General features: G+C 44.2%; 1 protein-coding gene across 1 annotated transcript in view; it reads right to left on the bottom strand.

Moving 5' to 3' along the window:
• CSF1R (colony stimulating factor 1 receptor) overlaps window positions 1-10,005 on the bottom strand; it is a 34,588-nt gene extending 24,583 nt beyond the window's left edge. The window contains exons 1-5 of the mRNA XM_033180560.1: window positions 9,749-10,005; window positions 4,292-4,549; window positions 3,582-3,866; window positions 1,637-1,773; window positions 812-971 (exon numbers count right to left, since the gene is read on the bottom strand). Of these exons, the coding sequence (XP_033036451.1) occupies window positions 812-971; window positions 1,637-1,773; window positions 3,582-3,866; window positions 4,292-4,549; window positions 9,749-9,797 (889 nt within the window). The 5' untranslated portion in view covers window positions 9,798-10,005. The remainder of the gene's footprint in view (window positions 1-811; window positions 972-1,636; window positions 1,774-3,581; window positions 3,867-4,291; window positions 4,550-9,748) is intronic.
• Between the last annotated feature and the right edge of the window lie 14,911 nt (window positions 10,006-24,916).

Raw genomic sequence — 24,916 nt, forward strand, 5'->3', positions numbered from 1 at the left:
AGTCCCAGCTACTCGGGAGGCTGAGGCAGGAGAATGGCGTAAACCCGGGAGGCGGAGCTTGCAGTGAGCTGAGATCTGGCCACTGTACTCCAGCCTGGGCGACAGAGCGAGACTCCATCTCAAAAAAAAAAAAAAAAGATGCAGTTACTCTCTCACTTTAAGACACCTTTACCTCTGGCTTCTGCTGCCTCCTCTGCTCCCCTGTGGCCACTCCTCACACCACTCTACATCCGCGCTATTGTCAAGTTCTTTCAGTGTTCCAAATGATCTGTGCTGTCTTCGCCTTTGAGTCTTGCATATGTTCCTCCCTCTGCCAGAAGCGCTGTTCCCCTTCCTTTCCCATCCTTCTGCCTAGCTAACCCATCTTCATTCTTCCCAGTTTAGAGGCCAGCTTCTCAAAGCCTGGGTTGGGGGACTCCTCAGTGTTCCCAGGACACCCTGTGCTTCTCCCATAATCACTGGGCGATCATTGTCTTTTCATGTGTCCATAAAGGAATGCATGAAAAAATGAACAACTGCAGTCCAGTCGGGAGCTACTGGACCCCAATCCCCAAACAAAACAAAAAATGGCGCTAAGGTGTACCCAGTGCAGCCACACAATGTAAGAGCTCCAAGGTGGGAGAGAGGTCCCAGGACAGGGTAAGGGAAAGCTCCTGGAGAGTGGCTCCTTAGCCAGGCCTTGGATAAATGAACTCCAGCAGAGATATCCTCAGCAGGTCTCCTTCCCTGACATCAGCTTCCTCCTCAAAACCCTTCTGCTCCCACTCCTGCAGGATCCCTACTGACTGTCCACCACCACCCTGATGCTTACCTACCACCCGGAAGAACATGGAGGTGGAATGCTTGCCCTGCACGTTGCTGGCCACGCAGGAGTAGTTGCCGGCATGTTGCAAGTCTACTTGACCGAGGCTGAGGGTCAGGACTTTTTGGTAACGGTTATCATGAAAGTCAGATCGCTGAGGGATTGCGAGCTGCAGCCAGAAGGAATGGAGATGTTATACCAAGGTAGGTTAGGGATTAGAGAGATCTGGGTTCCAATCCTCAGCCTTTAATTACTATCTGCCTGTCCTCTGAGCCTGTTTCTTCACTTGTAAGATGGGGCTCCCTGCCTCCAAGACTGTAGTGAGGAGTAAATGAGATATGCATGCATGTGGCTTAGGGCTGTGCCTGGAACACGGCAGGCACAGTGGGAAGGGAGGGGGCCCTTAGGGGCAGCCCAGCGTGATTCCCTCCCGGAATCCTCCCTCCCCCGCTCCCTGTCTCCCAAAGTCTTTCTGAAATAGCTGTTATATTCCTGGGCCTTAAAGATGGCCTAGGAAACCCTTAGCTAAATAGAAGTGAGCTCACCTCTGGGTTTTGTCTAAAGGCTGGGGCAAAGGCCATGTGTCAAGGGGACAGAGAACTACCTCCCCCACCCACCCCCACAAAGTTCAGCAGCACAAGCATGAATCCTGGTTCTGCGTCAGCTACTGACTGGGTGTGAGATCTCGGGCGAGTCTGTGCCCCTCTCTGGAGTCTGAACTGTGCCTTCAGCTGAGACAGCCAGTTTGGAGTGGGGGGCCCATGACTCCACCGTGTAAAACCTGGTGTGCTGGAAGGATGGCCAGACTTCACCTTGTGATCCGCAGGGACTGACCTTGGTGGTGTTGTGTTGGAGGAAGACATCAAAGTCAACGTCAATGTTGCTGGCTGAGCACACGATCTGGGCAGCCTCCCCTCGAATCCGCACCAGCTCTGCAGGCACCAGTGTCAAGGCTGGGGGCCCTGAGATGACTGAGACCGGGGGAGAGATCCCTGAACACCCAGGTTCCCTGAACGTGATATAGCTGTTGCTCTCCTCCCTGCCATGGGCCAGGCCACACTGGCCAGGTTTCCCCCGTCACTGTCCCATCCCAAATCCTGGGAGGCAGCCTCGATGCTTCTACTCCCCCCACTGCAAGTCCTATCCTATAGAGGCCTTAGAAAGTCTACTCTCTCCATCACCTCTACCCCTTCCCAGTCCCGTCACCATTCTCCACTCTGGACTTCTGCACCAGTCTCCTCAGAGGCCTCCCTGCCTCCCTCCAAGCCCCCTACACCTGGACTCTTCACCAAAGTGACCTCTTACAAATATAAATGGGACCATGCCTCTCTCCTCTGTAAACATTAGGGGCTTCCCGTTACTCTCAGAAAAGAAGTCAAAGTCCTTTCCATACCCCAACTTGTTTCTGATTGCCCTGACAACCCCACCCCTTGTTCACTGCACTGCAGCCCCCTGCACCTCTTTCCTACCACAGGGCCTTTGCACTCACCTTTCCCTCCTGGAATGCCTTTCCTCCCACTTTTCAAATGGGAGGCTGTTCTCATCCTTCAGATCTTTAGCTCAAAAGAGATGCCTCAGCGAGGCCTCTGTGACCAGCTGATATGAATTAGCCTCCCAAGCACCTCCACGCCCTCCACTCCCCAGCTTGGTTTCTTGCTCATCACATTTGTACTTTCTATTTAATAGTTAGACTGTAGTCGAATGTCAAATCCATGACAAGAATATTCCAGCAGCCGGCAAGATGCCTGATGCACAGTAGGCCTTAAATTCATATTTATGCCCATTGCTGCTGTTGAAAGATAATCTAATCCAGATTCCTAAGGCCCAGGGACATGAAAGGACTCCCCCGAGGTCCCTGAGGGGGGTCAAGGCAGAGCTAGGGCCCAGGACCCTTGGCTCTTGGCCAACCCAGGGCTCTGCATGATGAAGTGCCAGGAAAGAGCCCTAACGGCCTCCTCTGCCCACACAGCTGGGGCCCTTTGACCTCCTGGGCAGGTTTAATGGCCTCAGATCCCAGGGGCATTGGGCTAGCTAGTTCACTCTGACCCTGGCCCTCGTTACAGGGACTGATTGCTGTCTCAAGCCCAGGTCCTCAGCCTGGGGTCCTGCTTGCTCTCACCAGTCCTCTCAGAAACCAGAATCCCGCCTGCCATCCCAGCAGGGTGAGACTCCACCTCCACTGTTACCTGGCCACTGCAAGAGCTGTCACACGTGCCCACCATCTCCTCCCTGCCTCTTGGCTCAGCATCCCTCCCCTTCACGTGCCCAGCACCTGGCCTTAGCAGGCCCCGAGTGGGAAATCCATGTCTGAGGCTGAGCTTCAGTCCTCTTTCCATACCTAGAACATTCAGTGCCTGTCCCCACCTCACCACTTGGTACTCACTGTCCCCCTGCTGAAGCAGACCCCTGCACAACCACCTCCTTCATGTCATTCAGATTTCAGCTCTAATAAAGTGTTTTCTTCTCAATGAGGCTTCCCCACCTGACACACTCTTATTCAGCTACCCTGTTGAATGTTTTGTTTGTGTGGCATATGTAATGACCTGAGATGACCTTGCCCGCTGAGTTATTTGCTCACATGTGGTTTGTCTCCCTGCCCCAACACCTTGTCAGTCCTGCCCCATGGATGATCGTGGAACCATTGAGGGGAAGAAGTGAAAGGAGGAGGACATCCCGCTACCCCCCATCACGCCCAGTCCCCAGCCACCACCCGTGTAGCTGCCAGCTCTCTGTCCCCGCTCTCCAGGCCTGGCTGCTGGTCCCCTTGTGCCCCACACACCTTTCTGCACTTTCAGCCGGATGCTGATGGACATCACCTTCCTGCCACCCATCAGGGCACTGCATTGATAGTCCTGGCCCTGAATGAATTTGGCCCTGTGGATGGTGAAGCCGTGCCAGGGTGAGAAGGAGTAGTTGGTGTGGCGCAGGAGGGGCCGGCCACGCAGACGCACCAGCGAAACGCCTGCCTCCAGCACCGGGTCTGTGAGCAGGCAGGGCAGCAGTGCATCCTGGTCCTCAAACACCACCACCTCATTTGCTAGCACGTTCCAGGGCCGGGCAGGGTCTAGGGTAGAGAATGGCACAGGGTTACCACTGCCCTTCCTCCACTGGGCCAAGGAGTACCTGGACATAGGTGACAGGGAAGTTCAGAGAGGCTGGTCATTCACCTGAGCTCACACCATGCCAGGACAGTTCAGTAGACGCTTCAGCGTAGGGGCTCTAGAGTCAGATGCACCTGGGCTCTAGTCCCACTATGTGAGGCTGTGTGACCTTGGACAATCTCCCTGCACTTCTAGAAAATGCATCATCATAGACCCGCCTTGCAGGGTTATTGGGAGGACTGCATCACATTAGAAGCTCTTCCAGGTCCTTGCTCATAGCCAGCACTCAGTAAATGCAGAGCTGAATTGTTACGATTGTTCATTTTAGGGCCCACTGTAGTGGGGCCTGCTGGGCCACGCCTCTTGGGAGGAGGCTCAGACTCCTCACCTTTGACGTAGAGGTGGATGGCGGCGCTGCCTCCCAGGGGGTCTCCAGGCTCAGTGCAGCGATAGGTCCTTGTGTTTTGGAAGGTAGCGTTGTTGGTGGTGAGGACACTGCTGGGGCCATCAGAGTACAGGGTCCAGTAAGGTGATATGGGGCCATCCCATTCCACACTGCCATTGCCCACACATCGCAGGGTCACCGTGGCTCCTGGCTTCACGACCAACTCAGGGCCACTGGGCTCTATCACTGGGATTCCCTGACCTGGTGGGAGGGAGGGACAGCAGACAGAAGTGAGGTCTAGGATGCACCTGTTGGGCCGTCCTGACTCTGAGATGGGTGGTAGCCTGGCAGGGATGGTGCTGTGCCATCAAGGGACCACCTTGAATTAGCCCCTGCCCCCTGGTCATAACCCTCAACCTGCTTAGGGTTGGACTGATGTCTCTGATGTCCAGGAGGTCCCTTCTCTGAGAAAGGGGGCTTGCAGCTTGCTCAGCCTCTCATTCAGGCCTCTGTCTCCCTGGGGTCCTCAGCCTCCTGCCTCAGTCTTCCCTGCTGTGATGACATCTTTCTTCTCCCTAGGAATGGACTCTTTTAACCCTGTGTACAAAGTAGATGTATTTCTACCACCGAATGAAGAAAGAAATGAATGGAATGTTCACAGCCAAGCCCTCTGACTTAATTCATATAGGAAAGGAAAAAAAAAAAAAAGAGATGTAGGATCTTAGCCCAGCAGAGTTAGAGAGGTCCCAGGAATCTCCTGGTGCGCCCACTCCCACTGATTGACATCTGGTCTGCAGCACAGTGGGATGGGAAGTGTCGTGCCTCAGTTTCCCCACCTATAAAACAGGGATAATCGTCATACCCACTCATCAGTATGTTAGGCATTTTAAATGCATGGGAAGCCTTGAGAACATCACCTGTAACCAAATAAATGGTTCAGTAAGAGTTAGTCACTATGTTTATTCCTAGTCTACACCCAGCAGCTCACCCCTGCACCCCCACACATCTGTGTTTACCGGGAAGCCAATTTCTTTTAAGGAAAATTTTCTTGAAGGAGAAAAGAGAACTTGAAACCCCTATCAGGCTGTCTGGGAAGAAGGCCCGTTGCCTCTGCAGCGTCAGCATTTTTCCAGGGCCTAAAATAGGGGCAAAGGAGGGAAGTGAGAGCTGATTCAAGCCTCCGAGGGGCTGCCAGGCGCCCCCCAGCCTGTGTGGGCGGAAACACATTGTTGGCGTCAGGCTCAGCCCTCGGTTTCCGCTCAGCCTGTGGCCCTTCTACAAGGAGGTTCTCACTTCTGCTTCCCCAGCCTCCTAGCCACTGCCCTCTCTCCAGGCAGGGAGACGGAGTGCCACTTGCGGGGCAGCTGCGAGGCCGGGCTCTGACGCTGATCCACTGGCTGACTCTGGCCATCCAGCTCCTCAGCTCTGGCCCTTCCTATTCCCAGTGATGGGGGCACAATGACAGGCCAGCCCCGAGGGTTTCGGGTGAATTCAGGGTTTCTCCGTCGTTCTCTGCAAACCCCCTTGAAATGGGAATCCCCCCTGACCCACCATAGAGCCCAGAACTGGAAAGGTTTTCTCTCTCAAGTCCTTTTGGGATGGCTTAATTCATGTTTGGATTTTGTATTCATCAGAATGTGCATCCCCTCTTCCCCAAGATCCACAAAAGGGACTGAGTGAATTGCAAACACAGCTAAGGCTGCCACCTGGGGTTGTAGCCCTCCTATGCAGTGCAACCACCAGGAAGAGGGACAAATGTCATTTCTAGCAGCCTTTTAGCAAATCTCAACAGAGCTGGGGCTACCCTATCACTGCGGCAGCAGTCTAGGGCCCCCAGGCGGGGGTTTTATAGCAGGAAACAGCTTGGAGTGTGGGCTCACACCAACTTGGGTTTGGAACTTGGTTCTTCCCTTACCAGCTGGGTTAGTTGCTTAACCTCTTTGAGCCTCAGGCTAGTCTTCTGTCTGACGGGAATAATCTCAGCTCCCACCCCAAAAACTTCAGCTGGGGGTTGAGTGAGATGATATATAGAACTGCTCCTGCCCTGGGCACCTGCTTTAATTGCTACATTTCTAATGTCCCTTCTGGGCCAACTCTGATTACTCAAGATTTTCACCTTGGATTCTGTGATTCCATTTGTTCCTTTTTTACACCTGCCTCACGCCTCACAGGGGACTTTTCCCATCCCTTCCCCTAGCCTGTCTCTCTAGACCCTGCCTTGGCCTCCAGGAAATGTGGTCAGGGAGCGATGTCTGTCCTATTTTGTCCTATCCTATTGTCCCAGATATTCACACAGGATAAGGCTGATACCCGCAATTTCCGCAGCCAACTTCCCCTGCTGGCTTGGCTAGCAGGGAAGGAAGCCAGCTTGGCCCCCATCCTCCTCAGGGTGGGGGAATGGGCTATGAACATTAACTGAGGTCCCCTTCTGTGCCTGTCCATTCTTCTCCTCCTCATCTCCGCTCCCCAATTCTCCCCATGCCCTACACCTCTCCACTAGCTCCCACTTGCCTGGAAGCCCCTCCATCGTCACTTCCAGAATGTGCGCCAATCTCTACTCTTCTCTCCCAACACACACACACGCACACACACTGCACACCAAGGCTGGCTACAGCCCCTCCTCAGCCCAGGATCTCATCGCAGTGATGAAGAGCGAGCCCCCTCTCTCTAGAGTCCTCCAGTACCATCCCCAGTCTCCTCACAGTGGCCCCTCATCTACTCACCATTGATCTACTGGGCTGAAAACTTAGGTTGCCAGCCTCCCCATCTCTTCTTTCTCTTGGGACTGGACCCTGGACAACCATCTGGCCCCCTTCCCACACACCATGCCCCTGGGAAGGGAAAATAAAAACTCCGGACCCTAATTCACTCTGCCAAAAGGAAAAACTCAAGCTGAAAACTGAGTCATGCAAGAAGCTGCATTGCCTTTTATTCCTAAGCTGATAGCGACAGATGAAAGGTAAAATATCCCACAGGCAGCTCCTCTATGTTCACTTTTCCTATGTAAAGAGCCAATTTATTGAACTGAGATAATCGACTGTTCCCCTACCTGCTACTTTTCTTTTGCAACATGTGGATTACCACAATGTCCCCTTTTTCCCTCCAGCCCACTTTCCCCTTTAAATGTTAAAGCCCTCAAATTCATCCAGAGTGGCACAGCCCACATAATATTTTTGTGACTCCATGTTTTTTTTTCTTGCCAGCATGTCCTTAACCTTGGCAAAATAAACTTCTATATTGATTGAGGCCAGGCACGGTGGCTCATGCCTATAATCCCAGCACTTTGGGAGGCCAAGGCAGGGAAATCGCTTGAGTTTGGGAGTTAGAGACCAGCATGGCCAACATAGTAAAACACTGTCTCTACCAAAAATAAAAAAATTAGCTGGGCATGGTGGCAGGCACCAGTAATCACAGCTACTCGGGAATGGCAGAATCGCTTGAATCCAGGAGGCGGAGGTTGCAGTGAGCCGAGATTGTGCTGCTACACTCCAGCCTGGGCAACAGAGCAAGACTCCGTCTCAAAAAAAAAAAGGAGATGGAGTCTTGCTCTGTCGCCCAGCCTGGAGTGCAGTGGCGTGATCTTGGTTCACTGCAACCTCCACCTCCTGGGTTCAAGTGATTCTCTTGCCTCAGCCTCCTGAGTAGCTGGAACTACAGGCGCCTGCTACCACGCTTGGCTAATTTTTGTATTTTTTAGTATAGAGGGGGTTTCACCATATTGGTGAAGCTGGTCTTAAACTCCTGACCTTGTGATTTGCCCGTCTCGGCCTCCCAGAGTGCTGGGATTACAGGTGTGAGCCACCATGCCTGGCCGCAAGACTCCATCTCAATAAAATAATAATAATAATAATAAACGAATTGAGACCTGGCTGATACTTTTTGGTTTTTGCCCCACAGGCAGGTTCTGGGTGTAAGGATAGGACAAGGCAGTGAAATCAAACCTGTGGGACTCTGAGATGATGGGGGTGGTAGATACACTGTGTGTGCATTTGTCAGACCTCATTGAACTTAAGAGCCTGTGCTTTCTACTGTATGTAAGTTACACTGCAAAATAAAAAGTCCAGGCCAGTCACCGTGGCTCATGCCAGTAATCCCAACAATTTGGGAGGCCAAGGCAGGTGGATCACCTAAGGTTAGGAGCTTGAGACCAGCTTGGCCAACATGGTGAAACCCCGTCTCTACTACAAATACAAAAATTAGCCAGGCATAATGGTGTGTGCCTGTAATCCCAGCTCGGGAGGCTGAGGCAGGAAAATCACTTGAACCCAGGAGGTAGAGGTTGCAGTGAGCTGAGACTGTGCCACTGTACTCCAGCCTGGTAACGGAGACAGACTCTGTCTCAGGAAAAAAAAAAAAAAAAAAAAAAAAAAAAGCCAAACACTCAAGCTCAGTGGGATTGCCTGGGCCAGAAAAGGATGGTCAGTGGGCCATCTCCTCATCGGGGACCAGAAGTGCCACGGCCCCAGAGTCCTCCTTTGAAGAGGCCAGGGTGAGGCTGTCCTTTCCCCCCTTCAATCCCCATCCTCCCCCAAGGTCCCTCTGAATAAGCAGGCAATAGAACAGAAATGTGTTTGTTGGGCCAACAAGCCAAGCACAGCAGACCCTCACCTCTTGTCATGTTCCCTCCCAGATGGAAATTCTGCAGAACTGCTGCTGCCTGGGGACCTCCTGAGACTTGGCAGCCTGTGTCTGGGAGGGCTCTGGCCCAGGAGAGCCTCGCTGGCCTCTTCCCAATCCCTCCTCTAGCCCTATACCCCTTTCACCCCAAATTCCCCTCTCCTGAGCCCTGGGCCAGAGAGGCCAACCTCTTATCTCTCCCTCTGACCCCTTACATGAGCCACCCAAGGAAGAACCACCACCCCTGTCAGGCCCTTCCAGGTCAGGTCTTGCCTAGAATCATCAAATCACAGGCTGGCAGAGCTGCCAGAGCCATCAGGGGCTCTCCAGGTCCTCCCAACTCAGTGTAGGTCTGGACCAGCAGTGCTGGCATCTCACATCTCCCAGGAGTGTGTTGGATATGCAGAATCTCAGGTCGCACCTAAGACCGACTGAGTCTGAATCTGCATTGTAACAAGATCCTCAGGTAACTTGTATGCAAAGGAAAGTATGAAAAGCACCGCTCTGGTCTAGTCTATCACTGTTCCCCTGCCCCCAACACCTGCAATTGAATAGAAGTGGACACTGAAGCCTCAAGAGTATCAGAGGCTTGTTCAGGACACACAGTGAGTGGATGGCGGAGCTGGGACATATCCACAGCACCAGGTGGACCAGCTCCACCACACCCACCTCTTTTCACCCCACTACCTCTCCAAAGCAGAGACCCACAAACCTGCAGTCCAGTGCTGGGGAGACTAAAACACAGCCTGGGGACACCTAGTGAGGGGCAAGGGCTAAATCCTTTCACAGGGGTCTTCTCTGTCACACCCCATCAAAGTCCCCCACTCCCCATTCTGCTCTTACCATGCCAAGCTGTGACCACCAGCAGGAGCAGCAGAACTCCCGGGCCCATGGCCTCAGTGGGGAAGCGGCAGGCAGGTGCAGGGCTGTAAGGCGCCCAGGGCACAGAGCTTCCAGGTACTAGCTCCGCAGGGATCAGGACACCGGACACACGTTCCTCTCCTCTGCACTGGCTGTTTGTCTTGTTTTCCTCTTCCTCCTCCTTGGGCTGATCCTCTTCTTCCCCTTTTAGCTGGGCAAGGCAACCACAGAGTTTGGAAATCTTGGGCTTTAAGAAGAAAACAAAGCCTTGACCCCAAGAGGGAGGGGTCGTAGTCGGGCAGGGCCAGCCTGAGCCCAGGGGGACCTAAGTTGGGGCCCTTCTAAAGCCATCGCAAGGGGTCCTGGGAGAAGAGACATATCCAAGAGCAGCCAGACAGTTAGTAGCACAAATGAGGGTCTTCAGAGTGATCAGGCGGCTCTGGCAGAACCCAAAGAGAAGTCAGGTTGTGTGATATTCTGACATATACATTTTTTCTTTACCCCCATTTCCTGGCTTACAACTCCTAAAATCCTTGGAATCTCCAAAGTAATACATATCTTTGAAAAATTTATTATTATTTTAGAGACGGAGTTTCACTCTGTTGCCCAGGCTGGAGCTCTGTGGCTCCATCATAGCTTACTGCAGGCTCAAACTCTAGGCTCAAGCCTTCGAGCTGTGAGATCTGACGATATCTCTAGGTAAATACAGTGATCGAATTGAATTGGAGGGTGCCAGATTCGTGTCTGCTGCAGAATCCGAACAATTGGTTGATTGCTTGGTCTATGGGGAAACATGCCCATCCCCTACATCTGGTGTCAGAAGTATTTTGTGTTGTGAGACAATAGGAGAAATGGAGTTTGTTTTCCTCCTATATACAGGTTGGTCTGGGAGAGCCTGATAATACTGGCAATAAACTTCCTTTTACGGGACACTTACCAGCCAATCCCTTTACAGTCACTGTCTCCCTTAGTACTGCGGAACTTTATGTAGGTAAGTACTATCGTCATTCTCGTTTCACAGATGGGGAAACGAACGCTCAGAGAGATCAAATGCCTTAAGCTTGACCACGGTCAAACAGCTACCAAATGGTGGAGACAGGATTTGGATCCCAGCAGTCTGCTTATAAAACTATCTTTCATGGTTTACTTACATTGTTTATTTATTTATTTATTTATTTTACAAAGAATCTAATGTTTCTGCATAACTCTTAAAATATATAGCATTCCTTTCCTCCCCCTTTTCCCAGAGGCAATTACTTTTACCTCTTTTAGTTGATTCGCTTACTATTTTACTTCTTATCTCTAAAGAACATGGTCATTTCTTCTTTTTTTTGGAGACAGGGTTTGGTTCTCTCACCCAGGCTAGAGTGCAGTGGTGTGATCTCGGCTCACTGCAACCTCTACCTCCCAGGCTCAAGCCATGCTCCTACCTCAGCCTCCTGAGTAGCTGGGACTACAGGGGCATGTGCCACCATGCCTGACAAATTTCTATATTTTTGGTAGAGATGGAGTTTCACCATGTTGTCCAGGCTGGTCTCAAACCCCTGAGCTCAAGTGATTCACATACCTTGGCCTCCCAAAGTACTGAGATTATAGGCATGAACCACTGTATCCAGCCTAAAGTTACTTCTTGAAATTGAAAAATCCTGATATAACATTGATCCAGGAAAATGATCATTCCCACGTACTCGGGTGTTTGTGTGGTGTGTATGCGTGTGTTTGTATGTATATTTATGGTGTACATATGCACTTTCTTTTTCAGAAGAGTGTTGTGAACCTTCAGCAATCATGAATATCAAAGCTGACTCAAGAAGAAAAAGAAAATCCAAATAAACCTATAACAAGAAAAGAGATTTAATCAGTAACCAAAAACTTTCCAACAAAGCAAAGCCCAGGACCAGGTGGCTTCACTGGTGAATTCTCCCAAACATTTAAAGAAGAATTAATACCAATCCTTTCAACTCATTCTATGAAGCCAGCATTTTCTTGATACCAAAGCTAGACCAAAACATTGCCAGAAAAGATAACTACAGACCAATATAAATGCATGAATATAGATGCAAAAATTTTTTAAAAAGTACTAGCAAATCAAATCTTTTTTTTTTTTTTTTTTTTTTCTTTTTTGAGACAGGGTCTGACTGTTGCCCAGGCTGGAGTGCAGTGGAGCAATCTCGGCTCACTGCAACCTCTGCCTCCCACGTTCAAGTTATTCTCATGCCTCAGCCTCCTGAGTAGCTGGGATTACAGGCATGCACCACCATGCCCAGATAATTTTTGAATTTTTAGTAGAGATGGGGTTTCACCATGCTGGCCAGGCTGGTCTCCAAATCTTGAACTCAAGCAGTCTGCCCACCTTGGTCTCCCAAAGTTTTGGGAATACAGGCATGAGCCACTGCACCCAGCCACTAGCAAACCAAATCTAACAGCATATTAAAATGATTATACACCATGATGAAGTGGGATTTGTCCAAGAAATACAATGGTAGTTTAATACAGGAAAATCAGTGTAATACGTCACATTAATAGAATGAAAAAATCCTCCTATGATCATGTCACTTGATGTAACTGTAAAACCCAACATGCTTTCATTGAAAACAAAACAAAACAAAACCCACCCAACAAACTAGCAATAAAAGGAAACAGCCTCAACATAATTAAGGGCACATGTGAAAAAGCACAACAAGCTCAATGGTAAAAGATTGAGAGTTGGTCCCTTTAGATCAGGAACAAGACAAAGATGCCTGCTCTCACCACTTCTGTTCAACATAGTACTGGACGTCCTAGCCAGAGCAATCAGGAAGAAAAGAAACAGAAGGCATCCAAATTAAAAAAGAAGAAGTAAAACTATCTCTGTTCACAGATGACATGATCCTATATATAGAGAAATCCTAAAAGATCTACAAAAAAACAACTATTAGAGCTTATATACAAATTCAGCAAAGCTGCAGGACACAAGATCAACATACATAACTCTATGGTACTGGCAATACTCCAATAAGGAAATTAAGAAAACAACTTAATTTGCAGTAATAGCTAAAAAAATAAAATATTTTGGAATAAACTTAACTAAGGAGTTGCATGACTTTTACAATGAAAACTAGAAAACACTGTTGAAAGAAATTTAGAAGACCTTAATAAATTAAAAAACACCTTGTTTTCCTAAGTTGGAGGATTTAATAAGATGGCGGTACTCTCAAAGCGATTTATAGGTTCAATATAATCCCTATCAAAATCCCAACAGCCTTTTTCTGCAGAAATGGAAAAGCTGATTCTCAAATTCATATGAAACTTCAAGGGACACTGAATATGCAAAACAATCTTGAGAAAGGAGAACATGGAGGAGTCACACTTCTCAATTTCAAAGCTTACTATAAAGCTACAGAAATCAAAATAGTGTGGGTATCAGCATAAGAATAGCTATATGGATCAATAGAATAAAACTGAGAGTCAGGAAGGAAACTCTCACATTTATGGACAACTGATACTCAACAAGGGAGACAAGACCATCCAATGGAGAATGACCAGTTTTTTCAACATAGGTGCTAAAAGAACTAGATAGTCACATGCAGAAGAATGAAGTTGAATCCTTATTTTACATCACATATAAAAGTTAACTCAAAATGAATTAAAGACCTAAATCTAAAATCTAAAATTATTAAACCCATAAAAGAAACCATAGAGGTAATATTCATGACTTTGGAATTGGAAATGGTTTCTCAGATATGTTTCTAAAAACGCAAGCAATCAAAGAAAAATAAATTGGACATAATCAAAATTAAACATTTTTGTGCATCAAAAGATACTGTAAAGAGAATAAAAAGATAACATGCAGAATGAATATTTATATCCAGAATAAATAAATATATCCAGAATATATATAGAATGAAAGTTGTAGTGTTTCCTCAGCAAAAATCACTCTTGGTGCATAGTTCTATGAGTTTTGACAAATATATATAACAGTGTAACCACCACTGTAGTCAAGATACAGAACAGCTTCATCACTAGAAAATGTTTCTCCTGCTGCTTTGTAGTAAAGCCCTTCCCCAACCCCTCACACCAAACGACCACTGATCTGTTCTCTATCCCTACAGTTTTGTCTTTTCCATAATGTCTTTGTGCTTTAGAGGATAATGCCATTTTTATAAATGGAATCATACAGTGTATAACTAAAGAATATACATAGAATCACACAATATGTAGCTAAAGCCACTCTATTGTCCCTCACAATTAATAAATATTTATGGGAAAATAAATTTTAAAAATGAATGAAAGCTGTAGTGTTTCCTACAACTCAACAACAAAAAGACAATTAAATTTAAAAATAGGTAAATTCAAATATTGCATGTCCTCACTTATAAGTGGGAGCTAAACAAAGGGTCCTCGTGGATATAAAGATGGAGCGAATAGACTCCAACGGTGGAAGGACAGAAGGAAAGGGGAGAGGACAGAAAGGAAGTGAAAAATTACCTATTGGGTATAATGATCAGTGTTTAGGTATCGGGTACACTGGAAGCCAAATCCCCACCATTATGCAATGAACCCATGTAATAAACATGCACGTATACTCCCGAATCTAAAATAATTTTTTTGAAAAACAGGCAAAAAATTGAATAGATATTTCTCCAGAGCACATGAAAAAATATTCAATATCATTAGTCATTAGAGAAGTGCAAATCAGAACCACCTTGAGATACCACTTCATATCTACTAGGTTCATAATAAAAAAAAAATCGGATAACAAGATTGGTGAGGATGTGGAGAAACTGGAACCTTTGCACAGTGTTGGTGAGAATGAAAACTGGTGCAGCTGCTATGGTAATCAGTTTGACAATTCCTCAAAAAGTTAAACATCTAATTGTCATATGATCCACAAATATCACTTCTAGGTAAAACCAAAAGAATGTAAAACAGGGACTCAAACACATGCACACAAATATTCAACACAGCATAATTTACAGTAGCCAAAAGGCGGAAACAGTTGACAGCTAAACAAAATGTGGTATGTCCATACAATTGAGTATTATTCAGCTATAAAGGGAATGAAATACTGATACCTGTTACCATGTGGACGAGCCTTGAAAACACTCTGTTAAGTCAATGAAGCCAGTCACAAAATGTCATACAACTCCATCTATTTGAAAAATCCAGAACAGGTAAACCCATAGAGGCAGATGATTGATGAGTGGTTACCAGGGGATGTAGGAAGGGAGAATGGGGAGTGACTGCTTATGAGAAGGAAGTTTTCTTTTGGGGTGATGAAACGTCTTGGAACAAGATAGAGGTGATGGCTGCCCAGCGTTGTATTTGTCCTAAATGCCATTGTACACCTTAAAATGGTTAATGTTTAATTTTATGTTATTTGAATTTTATATCAAAAAAAAGAGAAGGGATAAAGATTATCTTAGACCAACAAAAACTAAGAATTCATTGCCAGCAGACAATACTACAAAAAAAAAAAAAAAAAATCCTAAGGGAAGTTCTTTAGGTAAAGGAGTATACCAGCTAGAAAGTTGGATATACATTTAAAAAGTGCTGGAAATGGAATAAGAGTAAGCATAAACAATATGGTTGCCTTTTAAATGCTTGAAAAGATAACTATTTAAAACAGGCATTGAAAAATTTTTTCCTGTCAAGGACCAAATAGTAAATATTTTAGGTTTTGTGGCCATATGGTCTTTGGGGCAACTGCTTAATTCTGCCATTGCAGTGCAAAAACAGCCATAGCCAATACATAAACTATTGAGTGTGTTATGTTCCAATCATACCTTATTTACAAAAACAGGAGGCAGGCTACATTTGGTCCACAGGCTATAGTTTGCCAATCTCTGATTTAAAGCAAAAGTAGTAGCAATGTATTGGATATTTATAGCAGATTAAAAGTGAAATATATTGTTGTCGTACGTGTCACTTTTACATATGCATTTATGGCAATCTCCACAGGGGATACATTCCAGTAACCTTGGTGTATGCCTGAAACTGCAGATAGTACTAAACCCTGTATATGCTATGTTTTTTCCTATACCTACTGTATTAGACTGTTCTCTTACTGCTAATAAAGATATACCCGAGACTGGGTAATTTCTAAAGGAAAGGAGGTTTAATTGACTCACAGTTCAGCATGGCTGAGGAGGCCTCAGAATCATAGCGGAAGGCAAAGGAGGAGCAGAGTTGCATCTTATATGGTGGCAGGCAGACTAGTATGGGCGAGGGAACTCCCATTTATAAAACCATCAGATCTCGTGAGACTTAATTACTACCACGAGAACAGTATGGGGAAAAGAGCCCCATGATTCAATTATCTCCACCTGGCCCCACCCTTGACATGTGGGGATTATTACAATTCAAGATGAGAATTGGGTGGGGACACAGCCAAACCATATCACCTACATACCTGTGATAAAGTTTATCAATTAGGCAAAGTCAGAGATTTACAATAATAACTTATAATACAGTAAGACAATTATAACACTTTACTGTGATAAAAGCCATGTGAATGTAGTCTCTCTCTCAAAGTACCTTCATATTTTTGGACATGGATTGATCACAAGCAACTGAAATTGCCAGTGGGGGGAAATACTGCACTATGAAAAACAGGAAGAAACGGTGTGCAGTCTACTCTTGTCAGGTCCTCATGCTATATTTATTTTTCTTGTTTGATTTTTGGATGGAGTCTCACTCTGTCACCCAGGCTGGAGTGCAGTGGCGTGATCTTGGCTTACTGCAAACTCCACCTTCCAGGTTCAAGAGATTCTCCCGTATCAGCCTCCCCAGCAGCTGGGATTACAGGCACCTGCCATCGTGTCTGGCTAATTTTTGTATTTTTAGCGGAGACAGGGTTTCACCATGTTGGCCAAGCTGGTCTCGAATTCCTAACTTCAGGTCATCTGCCTGCCTCAGCCTTCCAAAGTGCTGGGATTACAGGTGTGAGCCACGGCACCAGCCCTCATGCTATATTTAAAGTAACGTTTTATCATTTAAAGGTAGACTTTGATTAATTTAAGATATAAGTTGTAAACCTAGGACACTCCCTAAAAATTTTTCTCTCTTTTTAATCACTCAAAATTTTTTGAAGAGGTATAAATTATAAGCCAATAGTGGAAATGAAATGGAGACATAATCCATACTCAATCCAAAGGAAGACAAAGATGGAAAGAAAGAAGACCAGATAGAATGAATAGAAAACATCTAACAAGATGGTAGAAGAGAGGATTTTGAATGTTCTCACCATAAGAATGATAAGTGTTTAAGGCGATAGACATGCTAATTACCCTGTGATCATTACACAATATATATATATGTATCAAAACATCATATTGTACTCCATAAACATGTACAATTATTGAGGCTGGGCACAGTGGCTCATGCCTGCAATCCCAGCACTTTGGGAGGCTGAGGTGGGCAGATCACCTGAGGTCAGGAGTTCGAGACTAGTCTGGCCAACATGGCAAAACCCCGTCTCCACTAAAAATATAAAATTAGCTGGGTGTGGTGGCAGGTGCCTGTAATCCCAGCTATTTGGGAGGCTGAGGCAGGAGAATTGCTTAAACCTGGGAGGCAGAGGTTGCAGTGAGCCAAGATCAAACCATTGCACTCCAGCCTGGGCAACAAGGGTGAAACTCCGTCTCAAAAAAAAAAAAAAAAAGTACAATTATTATGTGTCAATCAAAAACAAAACTTGAAGAAAGCTGGAGTAGCTGTATTAATATCAGACAAAATAGACTTCAGAACAAGAAATATTTCTAAGCATAATGAGGGACATTACATAGTGAAGACAGAATCAATTTTACAAGAAGACATAACAATCCTGGGTGTATATGCACCTTAGAACAGAGCTTCAAACTACATGAAATGAAACTGACAGACCCAAAAGGACAGATATAAAAGTCTCTTGTAACACTCCTCTCCCAGTTGTAGGTGGTACAAGTAGGGAGAAAATCAGTAAGGATATAGAAAACCTGAATAAAATCATAAACCATTGACCTAATTGATTTTTACCACCTAACAATAGCAAAATACACATTCATCTCAAGGCCATATAGAACACTCACCAAGACAGACCGTATTCTATCACTTAAAATACATCTTTAAGGCCTGGCGCGGTGGCTCAAGCCTGTAATGCCAGCACTTTGGGAGGCCGAGATGGGCGGATCACGAGGTCAGGAGATCGAGACCACACTGGGTGGTCCGGTAAAACCCCATTTCTACTAAAAAATACAAAAAACTAGCCGGTTGAGGTGGCGGGCGCCTGTAGTCCCAGCTACTCAGGAGGCTGAGGCAGGAGAATGGCGTGAACCCGGGAGGCGGAGCTTGCAGTGAGCCGAGATCTGGTCACTGCACTCCAGCCTGAGTGACAGAGGGAGACTCCGTCTAAAAAAAAAAAAAACTTTAAAAGTTTAAATAAGTTATGCAAAGTGTTTCTTGCATCACAACAGAATCAAACTTGAAATTGTTAACAAAAAGGTATCTAGGAAATTGAAAATATTTTGAAATTGAACAACACACTTATAAACAACCCACGAGTCAAAGAAGAAATCACGTGAGAAATTAGAAAATATTTTGAATTGATAAGAAAACAGTGGTCTAAAGCTACCACCTTAAGAAACTAGAAAAAGAAGAACAAATTAAATCCAAATTGACCATATGAAGGAAATAAAGACACGAGCAGAAATCAATAAAATCCACAACAAAAGAGGGAAAATTAATACAACCAAAAGCTTTTTCACTGGAAAAAAATTAACAATATTTACCAAGAGAAAAAAAAACAACAAGAAAAACACAAATTGCAAATATCAAGAATGGAAAGTGGACATCAATACCAACCTTACCAACACTAAAAGAATAATAAGGGAATACTATGAACTATTCTATGTCAACAAATTCACTAAGTTGCATAAAATGGACAAATTCTTTGAAACATACAAACCGCTAAAACTCTCTTAAGAATAATAGATAACATGAACAGTTCTGTATCTATTTTAAAAAACTAAACTTGTAGTTAAAAACCTTCTAACCAAAAACAAACAAAAAAACTCTTCAGGTTCAAGCGGTTTTACTGGTAAATTCTTCCAAACAATTAAGAAATAAATACTGACCTGGCCCAGTGGCTCACACCTGTAATCCCAGCACTCTGGGAGGCCGAGGTGGGCGGATCACATGAGGTCAGAAGTTCGAGACCAGCCTGGCCAACATGGTGAAACCCTGTCTCTACTAAAAATACAAAAATTAGCCAGGACTGGTGGCAGGTGCCTATAATCCCAGCTACTTTGGGAGGCTGAAATAGGAGAATTGCTTGAACCCAGGAGGCAGAGGTTGCAGTGAGCCGAGATCGTGCCATTGCACTCCAGTCTGGGCAACAAGAGTGAGACTCCATTAAAAAAAAAAAAGAAAGAAAGAAAAAGAAAGAAAGAAAGCCAATTCTACAAAAACTCTTTAAGAATATAGCATAGGAGAGATCACTTTTTAATTCCTAATATGATACCAGCAGTATCCCAATATCATGACTACACAAAGATATTGCAAGAAAATAAAATTATAGACCAATATCCCTTATGAAAATGATGCAAAACTTTTTTTTTTTTTTTTGAGACGGAGTCTCACTCTGTCGCCGGGGCTGGAGTGCAGTGGCTGGGTCTCAGCTCACTGCAAGCTCCGCCTCCCGGGTTCACGCCATTCTCCTGCCTCAGCCTCCCGAGTAGCTGGGACTACAGGCGCCGCCACCTCGCCCGGCTAGTTTTTTGTATTTTTTTTTTAGTAGAGACAGGGTTTCACAGTGTTAGCCAGGATGGTCTCGATCTCCTGACCTCGTGATCCGCCCGTCTCGGCCTCCCAAAGTGCTGGGATTACAGGCTTGAGCCACCACGTCCGGCCGCTATGATGCAAAACTTTTGAAGAAAATCTTAGCAAATCAAATCCAAGTATATATAAAAAGGATAATGTATCAGGTCCAAGTGGTATTTATTAAAGGAATTAAAGGTTGAAATGTTCAACATTCAAAAATCAAGCAATATAATTTACCATATCAAGATTTTAAAAATCACTAGGCTTCTTAATAGCTGCAGAAAAATGCTTTGACAAAATTCAATGTTCATTTCTAAAGGGAATTTCCTCAATATGGTAAAGGGCATCTGTAAAAACCCTACCACAAATATTAAACTTAGCAGTGAAAGATTGCATATTTTCCCTCTAAGATGAGAAAAAGGCAAGGATGTCTGTTCAGCATTATACTGAACGATTCAACAGTGTACTGGAGATCCTAGACACTGTAGTAAGGCAAGAAAAAGAAATAGACCAGGTGTAGTGACTCACAATGTAAGCTCGGCATTTTGGGAGGCCAGGTAGGAGGATCACCTGAGCCCAGGAGTTTGAGACCAGTCTGGGCAACATAGGCAGACCCTGTCTCTACAAAAAAATTTAAAATAACCTAGCATGGTGGTGCACACCTATAGTCCTAACTACTTGGAAGGCTGATCACTTGAGCTCAGGAGGTCCAGCCTGCAGTGAGCAGGGACTATGCAACTGCACTCTAGCTTGGGTGACAAAGTGACACTCTGTCTCAAAAAAAGAAAGGGAGGGAAGGAAGGAAGGAAGGAAAGAAAAGAGAAGGAAAGAAGGAAAAAAAGAGAAAGAAAGAAGGAAGGAAGGAAGGAAAGAAAGAAAGAAAAGAGAAGGAAAGAAGGAAAAAAAGAGAAAGAAAGAAAGAAAGCCAATTCTACAAAAACTCTTTAAGAATATAGCATAGGAGAGATCACTTTTTAATTCCTAATATGATACCAGCAGTATCCCATATCATGACTACACAAAGATATTGCAAGAAAATAAAATTATAGACCAATATCCCTTATGAAAATGATGCAAAACTTTTTTTTTTTTTTTTGAGACGGAGTCTCACTCTGTCGCCGGGGCTGGAGTGCAGTGGCTGGGTCTCAGCTCACTGCAAGCTCCGCCTCCCGGGTTCACGCCATTCTCCTGCCTCAGCCTCCCGAGTAGCTGGGACTACAGGCGCCCGCCACCTCGCCCGGCTAGTTTTTTGTATTTTTTTTTTAGTAGAGACAGGGTTTCACAGTGTTAGCCAGGATGGTCTCGATCTCCTGACCTCGTGATCCGCCCGTCTCGGCCTCCCAAAGTGCTGGGATTACAGGCTTGAGCCACCACGTCCGGCCGCTATGATGCAAAACTTTTGAAGAAAATCTTAGCAAATCAAATCCAAGTATATATAAAAAGGATAATGTATCAGGTCCAAGTGGTATTTATTAAAGGAATTAAAGGTTGAAATGTTCAACATTCAAAAATCAAGCAATATAATTTACCATATCAAGATTTTAAAAATCACTAGGCTTCTTAATAGCTGCAGAAAAATGCTTTGACAAAATTCAATGTTCATTTCTAAAGGGAATTTCCTCAATATGGTAAAGGGCATCTGTAAAAACCCTACCACAAATATTAAACTTAGCAGTGAAAGATTGCATATTTTCCCTCTAAGATGAGAAAAAGGCAAGGATGTCTGTTCAGCATTATACTGAACGATTCAACAGTGTACTGGAGATCCTAGACACTGTAGTAAGGCAAGAAAAAGAAATAGACCAGGTGTAGTGACTCACAATGTAAGCTCGGCATTTTGGGAGGCCAAGGTAGGAGGATCACCTGAGCCCAGGAGTTTGAGACCAGTCTGGGCAACATAGGCAGACCCTGTCTCTACAAAAAAATTTAAAAATAACCTAGCATGGTGGTGCACACCTATAGTCCTAACTACTTGGAAGGCTGATCACTTGAGCTCAGGAGGTCCAGCCTGCAGTGAGCAGGGACTATGCAACTGCACTCTAGCTTGGGTGACAAAGTGACACTCTGTCTCAAAAAAAGAAGGGAGGGAAGGAAGGAAGGAAGGAAAGAAAAGAGAAGGAAAGAAGGAAAAAAAGAGAAAGAAAGAAGGAAGGAAGGAAGGAAAGAAAGAAAGAAAGAGAAAGAAAGAAAGAAAGAAAAGAGAAGAAAAGAAAGTTCAAAAGAAGAAACACAACATAAGAGTCTCTATTTGGAGATAAAATGATTGTCTTCACAGAATATGCCAAAGAACCTACACAAAAGTTACTAGAACTGTAAGTAAACTTAGCAAGATCACAGAATACAAGGTCAATATCAAAAATCAAATTAAAAGTGAAATTTAGTTTTTACAAATACTATTTACAATAGCACTGAAAAAAACACAAAATAGGTATAAATCTTACTAAATATGTGCAAGATCTGCATACTGTGTACAAAACACTGAGAAAAAAATGAATAAGACCTAAATAAATGGTGAGATATACCATGTTTATGGGTTTGAAGATTCAATATTTTTAAGCATGCTGATTCTTCTCCAGGTTAACCTACAGATTCAACAAAGTGCCAATCAAAATCTCTGCAGGAATTTTTGTATAAATTGACAAGCTGATTCTAAGATTTATATGGAAGCATAAAGGAATTAGATTAGCCGAAATAATTTAGGAAAAAAACAAAGTTGAAGCCCTCGTACTACCTAGTTGACAGACTATAAAGCTATAATATAGTACTGGTGAAAGGATAGACATGTACATCAATGAAACAGAATAGAGTCTAGAAATAGAACTGCACATATGTAGCCAATTGATTTTTTACAAAGTTGCAAAAGTAATTAAATGAATGAAAAATAGGCGTTCCAAAATGTGGTACTGGAACAACTGGCTATCCACATGCAAAGAGAAAAAACAAAAAATCAAACAAACATAGAAAACCTTGATCTATAACTTAAGCCTTATACAAAATTATCTCAAAATGGATCAAAGACCTAAATGCAAAACCATGCAACTATTACAAGAAATAGAGAAAATCTTCGTGACCTTGAGGGTTATGGAAAGATTTCTTAAACACAATGCTTAAAAAGATCCACATAATCCATAAAAGAAAAAAAAATTAGGCTGTTTGAGTGCAGGGGTGTTTACAATTGATCACAACCAGTTACAGGTTTCTTTGTTCCTCCTCCACGCCCACTGTTTCATTTGGCTTACCTTAAAAAGTAAATCTATAAATTGGACTTCATCAACATTTAAAACTTCTACTCTTTTAAAGAGATGGTTAAAAGACAAACTACAGATCAAGAGAGAATATTTGATATTGCATATCTTATAAAGGACTTTTATCAAGAGTACATAAAGAACTTTCAATACTCAATATGAAAATAAATGATTCAGTAAAAATGAGGAAAACATTGAACAAATAGTATATATAAGTGATAAGATAATTTGCCATATAAGAGATGCTCAACATCAATATTTGTTAGGAAAATACAAACTAAAAACCACAATGAAATACCACTACATAATTAAATGGCTAAAACCAAAAATCAGAAAACCTGACAGTTTCAAGTCCTGGTAAGGATGAGAATACAAACAACCCTTTTTTTTTTTTTTTTTTGTGACAGTCTCGCTCTTGTCGCCCAGGCTGTAGTGCAGTGGGATGATCTCAGCTCACTGCAACCTCCACCTCCCAGGTTCAAGCAATTCTCCTGCCTCAGCCTCCCAAGTAGCTGGGATTGAGGTGCCCGCCACCACACCCTGCTAAATTTTGTTTGTATTTTAGGAGGGATGGGGTTTTGCCATGTTGGCCAAGCTGGTCTCCGATTCCTGACCTCAGATGATCCACCCGCCTCGGCCTCCCAAAGTGCTAGGATTACAGGCATGAGCCACCGTGCCTGGCCACTAACAACTATTAATAGAACTCTCATATGCGTATTGCTAGTTGGGATGCAAAAGAACAGTCACTTTGGAAATCAGTCTGGCAGTATCTTATAGAGTTAAAAAGGAAATCCTTACCATAATTCAGTAAAATGGAAATTGATGTTCACAAAAAACCCTCTAAGCAAATGTTTCTAGTGGATTTATTTGTAATCAGCTCAAACTGAAATCAACTCAAATGTCCCTTAGCTGTTTCATGGATAAACTATGGTATATCCATACAATAGAACGCTACTCAGCAATTAAATGGAACAAACTTCTGACGTACATGATGATGTGGATGATTCTCAAATTCTTTATGCTAAGTGAAAGAAGCCAGATGCAAAAGGCTTCATACTCTATGATCTTACTCACATGACACTCTTGCAAACAGACAGAAAATAGATCATTGGCTGTCCCAGGCTGGAGGTGGAGGGAGGACTTCAGAGGACCAGTGAGGGGCGGGGAATGTTTTTGGTGATGGAAATATAGCTTCATTGTGACAACGATAAACATGACTGTATACATTTGTCATAAGTAGCACAATTGTAGACTAAAAAGGATGAATTTTATTGTGTGCAAATTAAATTTTCATAAAACAAATGGGAAAAAAATGTAAAGGGCCAAGAATAACCAAGACAGTCTTGAAGAAAATGAAAAGAAAAGGGAAGTCTTTCTTCAGTAGATATCAAGAAATACTATAAAGATAGTTAAGACAGCTTGATGTTGGCTCACAGATAGGCAAATAGACTGGTGGTACAAAATAAAGATCCTAGTATCTGGGCACAGTGGCAGGCACCAATGCCAGTTATCCAGGAAGCTGAGGCAGGAGGATCCCTTGAGCCCAGGAGTTTGAGTCCAGCCTGGACAACATAGTGAGAGCCCATCTCTTAAAAAAAAATTCCCAGCTATGGATCATATGGACACTTGACAGATGATAGAACCAGTGGGGATGGGGGAGCGAAAGACAGGTTTGAATGGAACTAAGATCACTGGCTAACCATATTTTTTAAAGTACTGTTCATTTCCAGCTATACAACATACACAGAAATTAACTCCCTTACCAAGTGTTGGCTAAGATGTGGAGCAACAGGAAAACTCATACACTGCTGGTAAGGGTATAAATTGATACAACCACTTGGGAAAACAGTTTAGCATTATTTACTTAGGTTGACAAAAATGCATTATCTTACGGTCCAATAAATTCTACTCCCCGGCAGGCATACGTGCAATAGAAATGTGTATACAAGTGTATTAAGATACATAGCAGCATTTGTCATTATGGCCTCAAACTGGAAAAAACAATGAAATAACCATCAATAATAGAATAGATTAGTAAAAAGTCGTATTTATATAATAGTATAATATAAACCAAATAAACAAGTGAAATACAGCTACACACAATTATTTGCATGCTTGGTTACATGGT

Source organism: Trachypithecus francoisi, unplaced genomic scaffold (genome assembly GCF_009764315.1).
Source record: "Trachypithecus francoisi isolate TF-2019V2 unplaced genomic scaffold, Tfra_2.0 Lachesis_group2, whole genome shotgun sequence".
Classification (NCBI taxonomy): domain Eukaryota; kingdom Metazoa; phylum Chordata; class Mammalia; order Primates; family Cercopithecidae; genus Trachypithecus; species Trachypithecus francoisi.